Below are 6,611 nucleotides of genomic sequence, written 5' to 3'. Positions count from 1 at the left end.
GCCACAAGAACGATAAAAAACACGAGTTTGTTGGACCACGCACCAATTGGAGGGCCTTGAAGGCCGGCAGGTCGCCGCTCATGGAGACGACGGGCTTGGTGCCCAGCCGCAGCTCGTCGACCGTCTTGCCCATGAGCGAGCCCAGCACCGCCTCCGGGTTGCCGGCCTCGTCCATTTTGCCCATAATGAACTTGATGATGTCTGCCCGCGTTGTTTCATGAGTTGTCGCCCACAATCGTGCGTGTGCGGAGGTTGTGTGTGTGTGTGTGTGTGTGTGAGGTGTGTGTGTGTGTGTGCGGTACCGGACTGGCTGATGATGTTGGTGACGACTGTGCTGGCTCTGTTGTAGACCGGCACTCTGTGCACGCCTCGCGAGAAGGCTTCCTCGATGAGTTGGGCCAGCGTGCCACGCCCGTACACGGGCACGAGCGGGTCTCGCGATGATGAATCTGCACGAAACGCGCAGCATTAGTCAATAATGGAAAAAGAATCGTTTTAATATTCATCATAATACCTATTATGGCGCTCACTGGGGTGCTGGCAAAGTTGAAGCCCTTCTGGTACATCATGATGGTATTCCTGTGGTGAGACGGGAGAGTCAGGAATGTCAAGAATGTTTGTTGGTGAGTGCGTTGGTGGTGGGAGGAGAGGGCGCACTCAAAGGCTTCGTCGGCTTCGGGATGGGTCTTGCCCTCGGAGCAGAGGCGCACAATGTGAGTGAGGACGTCGAGGACGTCCACGAAGCCGATGACGTCGACCGAGTCCTTGGCCTGAACCGGCAGCGATAGCATGCGCTCCTGCGCCAGAATGCTGTGGGTGGAGATCACACACACACCACCACCACCACCACCACCACAGTTGTTAGTCCGCGCGGCCTGTTGCTTGCACGCGCTGCGGGTAATGCTCAGGTGAGGTCTATGGAATGACGGCAGCTCGAAGCGAAGAGGGGGTGAAGTGGTTGAGGTGCGAGAAGTGTGGAGTGTATTGGGGTGAGAGTGTCGTTGTGCCCATGACAAATTCATGTGCGTGTGGATGCAGTTTTGGCGGAGTGGGGTAGCGATAGCTTTGCACGTCGCGACGTGATGTGGGTGTGGATGAGTGTGCCGTGGGGTCGTGTGTGCATGTGCCGTGATTGGGCGCGTCGTGGATGCGGGGGTTGTGGGTGAGTGTGTGAAGTGAGTGAATGCCGTGGGTGAGCTTGTCGAGAGTATGGGTGTTGTGTCGTGGTTGAGTGGTGTTGTATGTGTGGTGTGTGTGTCGCTGAGTAGGGTGTGTGTGTGTGTGTGTGTGTGTGTGTCGCGGGTGAGTGTCATAAGTGTCGTGAGTAGGGTGTGTCGTGGATGAGTGTCATGGGGTGCGAGTATGGTGCGAGTGTTGTGGGTGTCGGTTACACGTGTGCGGTGGTGAGTATGTGTGTGCGGTGGTGCATGTATGTGTGTGTCGTGTGTGTCGCGTGTGAGTGTGCATGTGTGTGCATGTGTGCGTGTGTGTGTGTGTGTGTGTGTGTGTGTGTGTGTTGGTGCATGTTTGTGTGCGTGTGTGTACATGCGTGCGTGTGTGCATGCGCATGTGCTTGTGTGCGTGTGTGTGTGGAGTGTAGTAGTGCCATCGGTGCTGATGATGCGGTGGGTAGCTGGTGAAGGGACGACGTTCCTGAGTAGAGGCTCTGTCGATCGTCGAGCATAGAGTTCGGCAGGAGTGGTGCGCAGGTGGTGGAGAAGGGCCGAAGGAGGAGGAGGAGTAGCAGAGAGGCGAAAGATGCGGCGGCGCATTGGGAGGAGTGGGTGGTGGTACCTCAACGCGTCGGAGAGCTTGGTGTCCTCCTTGACCAGCCTGACGTCCTTCTGGTAGTCGCCGATGACCCGGTTGATGGTGGTCTCCTCGAGCATCCGCATGATCGGCCACGCCGCCTGCTCGACCGCGGCGACATCGGCCGAGCGCATGTCATCGTCGCCGTCGCCGTCGCGGGGCTTCTTGTCAACTGCGGAGCACGGGAAGCTGCCCCGCTCGCGCTCCTTGGCGATGCTGTGGTCGAGGTCGTCCAGCTTCTCGAACGTGTGCAGATCGCGCGTCAGCGTCTTCTCCGCCATTCTACTGTTTCTGCCCGCACATGCGTGCGTGGAATGGTGGTGTGAAAAGTCGTGAATAGAGTAGAGGTGAGTGGTGCGTGTCGTGAGGTGCGTTGTGTGTCGATGAGGAGTGAGTCATGTGTAGGGGTGTTGTGAGGTATTGGTGTCGTGCATGTGTGTCGTGTGTGGTGATGTGATGTGGTTGTCGTGAATGCGAGTGAGTGCGAGTGGGTGGGTGGGTGGGTGGGTGTTCGAGAGCGTAGTGATGGGGTCGGTGATGATTTGATGTGGTGCGGGTCGTGAATGAGTGAGTGAGCGGGTGAGTGATGTACGGTTAGTGGTTCAGGCACGGAGTGATGTGAGGTGGTGGGAGACATGAATGTCGTGTCGTTGGTGGTGTCGTTGGTCGTGTCGTGTCGTGTGTCGTGTCGTTGGTCGTGTAGTGTCGTGTGTGAGTTGTAAAGATTATTGTGAATGTGAATGTGGAAGTGCTGGTGGTGTGGGTGCTAGGGGGTGGGTGTCGCGGTATTTGTGTGCAAAATTTCTTCAATTAGCACGAACGAAGCTTGGAACGAACGAACGAACGAAAGAGAGGTGGTAAGGGAAAGGGTAAGGGAAAGGGGATGGAAAGGGGATGGAAAGGGGCATACCTTGGTGTGCTTATCTTGATGGGGTAGCGGTAGTTAGGCCCTCTCTTGGCCACGGAATTGAGGCTGTGGTGGAGTAGTTCGAACTCTTCGCGCTTGTAGATGGATGAAAGAATGAATTGGTGAGTGGCCGGCGTCGGCCTAATAAAGTGATCCACTCGCCAGGTCGCGAGCCCGAGAACGCCGGATTGCACCACAGCAGCCGCTCGGGCAAGCACTGCCCCGCTTCCAGCCGAAATTTCGGACCTCATTCGTCTTTTCCGCCATTTCTTCGGATGTTTTCTCTCAACTTTCTGCAGTTCGTGTGGTCAGCGATTGGCGCTCAGCTATTGAACTGGGTGATCTCCCTCGCCCTCAACCCAAAGCCTCATCTCCACTTTCTCCATTCTTGCTTTTTCCTGTAGTCTGCCCACTGCATCTCTCCATCTCTTTGTGGGTGTAAGTTGAAATTGCAGTGTTTGTCTTCTGCTGTTTGTTTCGCCTCTTTCTGGCGCTCTCCAATTTGTTGAACTCTGTAAGGGCGAGGGAGTGGCGGTGCGGGGAGTGAGGCGTGCCCGGGGGAGGTGGCGCTCACTGCTGGCTGGCGAGGTGGCGAGCCAGGGCGTCGCCCTCACGAGCGAGGAAGGCCGCGTTGCTGCGAATGCGCTCCAGGCTCTGCTTCACGCGACGCTCGGCCGCAGGCACCGGGTGCTCCGTGAAGAAGGCCTGTACAGCACCGCAGAGCCCGTCATCACCCACCCGAGGAAAGGAAAAACACAAAGGTAATTGATCATCAGGTGGTGGTAGTGAGTCGTGCCTCGATGTCCTTGGCCTTCTCCTCGGTGGTGAAGTAGTTGGTGCAGGTGCCCACGATCGAAGCTGTCCACGTGTGTTTGGGGGGGGGGAAGGTGAGCCTCGCTCAGAGCTCTCGAAGCGGAAAATCAAGGGCTTGGGCCACGTACTGATGATGAAGAGACCGCCGCCGAACTTCTTGTCGAAGATAACCCACTTATCCTTCATATACTGCCACGCGATGTCTCGGCCTGCATCGGGTGGTGCGTCAGTCTGTGCAGAATGGCGGGCGGCAGCGGTGGTGTGCACGTACCGGCCGGGTTGGAGGAGACGGAGGCGACGGGGAAGGGCACGTCGGACGTGCGCACCTCCTCCGAGAGGGCAAAGTCCAGCGTGCGGACCAGGAGCTCGGGCACGCGCGTGGCGCCGAAGGCCTGCAGGCACCGCCTCTGCTCCTCGCTGAAGTCCGACTGGCGGAACAGCTTCAGCACGGCCTCGTATTCCTCGACACCGCCGTGCGCGATCACCTGCACACGACACCCAACGCGCGCGCCAGTGTAAGAACGAGCGAGAGCTTGACTGGAACACGAGACTCGACACAGCTGGCGTACCGACTTGTAGACGGTGAAGCGCAGATCGGGCGCAAGCGACGCCGGGCCGGCCAGGTACCGCTCGAAGCGTTGCTGGCGGCGACAAGTATTTAGAAGTTTCAATAAAGGAATATAATAATTATAATTATAATTATAATAAATAAACCAATAATAATAATTCTTAATAAATAAGTAGTACCTTGGCTTCGGCGACGGTCTCTGGATCGTCACAGGAGGAGAGACGCGAAATGACGAGGGCGCGGAAGAGCTGGGTGAGGTGGCTGTCGTCGGGCCTGGGGTCCCAGCCGAGCTTGGCCTTGATCGGCCTGAAGATGGCCAGCGAGATCTTCTTGAGCTGATCGGCGTAGGACTGGTCAGCGACGAGGAGCTCGAGGCCGGCCAGATTGGTGGCGATGTCGGAGACGACCGAGTAGTCGTCCTCGCCCTGGTAGTTGGCAAGGAAGCCCAGATAGTCGACGATCGAGCCCAGACCTGCCTTGGCCAGCGCGTACAGCTGTGTGTGCGTGCGGTGCGGTGTGCGTGCGTGTGCGGTGATGCGCGTGTTAACATCAAAAAAGAACTTGAATTAATGCTGCGCGTAAGTAGCGTACGTCGTCCTGAATGCCGAGCCTGTCCGCGGCGGAGAAGGCCTTGCTCTGCACGGCGGCGCCGAGCAGCTTCAGCCTCTCCTGCGGATACTTGACGCGGAACATGCCCTGCACACGACAAGAAGAAGAAGGCAGACATCAATCAATGTTCTGGTCTCACCGACCTCTCTAAGAGGACGGAACGCGTACCGTCATGCCGGCGTTGACCTTCATCCACTCGTCCTTGCCCACCTCGACCTCGATCTCCTGCTCCCTTTGCGAGATGAGGAAGAACTGGATGTCCTTCTTCTTCTCGGCGATGATCCCCACAGGCACGCTCCAGACCGGCTCATCTGAAGAACAGCGCATGTGAGTGAATGCTCAGCCGGCTGCACCCACCGACACCGAGACAAAGGCGCGCATACCGTCCTTTTCGCCGTTGCTCAGGAAACGCGTCTGACGGACCTTGAACACGGTCTTGTTCTGCACGATTCGCGCACGACCCCTCGGGGCGTCAGTATGTGGCCCAGCTTGCTCGACAGAGAGCGCACTCATTTCATTGTGACAAAAAAAAGTTGGCAGCAGTGGTACCTCCTTGTGGCCCACCTCTTCGAAGCTCAGCACGGGGTAGCCCACCTGCTTGGTCCACGAGTTCATGATGTCGCGCACGGGCTTGCCCGACGCCTCCTCGAGAGCGCTCCACAGATCCTGCGCAGCAGACGAAAGAAGAAGAAGAAGAAGAAGAGGTCAGAGGCCGAATGTCTTGGCTGGTTGATAGGAATGGGGGTCATGTGCGACGCACATCAGAGGTGGCGTTGGCGTAGGAGTGGCGCGTCAGGTAAAGGTTGAGGCCCTTCAAGAAGACCTCCTCGGTCAGATAGAACGAGAGCATCTGCCATTCACGCGGCCAAGGTCAGTCAATGGCTGGTCACAGGCGCAGGCGCAAGCCCGCAGGTGCGTACCCGTATCACGGTGCCGCCCTTGGCGTAGGAGATGGTGTCGAAGATTTCGTTGATCTCGGCCGGGTGGTGGACGTCCACCTCGATCGCGTGGCTGCTGCGCATGGCGTCCAGGCTAGTGGCCGAGCCGCGCACGTCTGCCCGCGGAGAGAAGAAAAAAGAACAACGGTCATTCAAGGCGCCAAAACAAACAGAATAGAAAAGAAAAAACAATCAGCAGCGATGCACGAACCGGTCACGAACTGCGTCCAGATGTCCCACTCGGGGAACAGGTGGTTGACCGAGAGGTGCTCCACCCACCGAGCGAAGCCCTGGTTGAATTGTATTTTTTAGTTGAAGAATTCAATGAATGCTCACTTTGTGTGGGCGCGCACCTCGTTCAGGTAGAGCCAGGTCCACCAGTCCATGGTGACCAAGTTACCGAACCCTGCGTGTGAGCGCGCAAATCAAGAGAAGTGAGTGAGTAGAGCCAACGACCGAGTTGAGTTGAAGTGGTGTTGAGCGTACATTGGTGGGCTAGCTCGTGCGACACGGTGCGGGCGACGCCCTGCTTGCGGCCGGCAGACGACTGGTGGACGTCGATCAACAGCGCAGCTTCGCGATAACTGTGGAACATGTATAACATGCGTCAATGAGGGGGTGGGTCGTGTGCGTGTGCGTGTCGCGTTCGAGACACTCATCGTTGACTGTGGGCGCGTACGTGACGAGACCCCAGTTCTCCATGGCGCCCGCGGCGAACTCGGTGATGGCGACCATGTCCAGCTTGGGCAGCGGATAGGGGATGCCTTGTGTGTTGATCGATACAAATACCACAATCAGCTAAGCCGTCCCACAGGCGAGCCGCTGTCGTTACGTACCAAAGATTTTGGTGAAGTAGGACAGAGCGCGGACGCCGACGGACAAGGCGAAGTGGCCCTGGGCAGTCTTGCCGACGGGCGTGTAGCAACGCATGACCACGCCTTCGGCCGTCTTGTCCTCGACGTAGTCG

General features: G+C 57.6%; 2 protein-coding genes across 2 annotated transcripts; both read right to left on the bottom strand.

Moving 5' to 3' along the window:
• Positions 1–43: 43 nt before the first annotated feature.
• Positions 44–2,967, bottom strand: ACA1_132900 (CBS domain containing protein; the record flags this gene model as incomplete). The annotated part of the gene is made up of 6 exons (XM_004339019.1): positions 44–201; positions 303–449; positions 515–579; positions 658–810; positions 1,795–2,094; positions 2,720–2,967. Coding segments are annotated over 6 exons (1,071 nt in total), but the record flags the coding sequence as incomplete, so codon positions are not given.
• A 521-nt stretch (positions 2,968–3,488) lies between these two features.
• Positions 3,489–6,574, bottom strand: ACA1_132890 (APM1 (AMINOPEPTIDASE M1), putative; the record flags this gene model as incomplete). Its single annotated transcript, XM_004339018.1, has 17 exons — positions 3,489–3,574; positions 3,658–3,738; positions 3,801–4,014; positions 4,099–4,170; positions 4,277–4,432; positions 4,460–4,591; positions 4,689–4,793; positions 4,875–5,017; positions 5,090–5,147; positions 5,256–5,372; positions 5,467–5,556; positions 5,627–5,760; positions 5,856–5,934; positions 5,998–6,050; positions 6,131–6,228; positions 6,324–6,408; positions 6,481–6,574. The coding sequence occupies 17 exons, from the start codon at positions 6,572–6,574 to the stop codon at positions 3,489–3,491; spliced, it is 1,797 nt and encodes a 598-aa protein (XP_004339066.1).
• Between the last annotated feature and the right edge of the window lie 37 nt (positions 6,575–6,611).

Source organism: Acanthamoeba castellanii, assembly GCF_000313135.1.
Source record: "Acanthamoeba castellanii str. Neff unplaced genomic scaffold scf7180000084700, whole genome shotgun sequence".
Lineage (NCBI taxonomy): Eukaryota > Discosea > Longamoebia > Acanthamoebidae > Acanthamoeba > Acanthamoeba castellanii.
The sequence above is the reverse complement of the archived record's forward strand: the minus strand, read 5'-3'. Positions and strand labels throughout refer to the sequence as shown.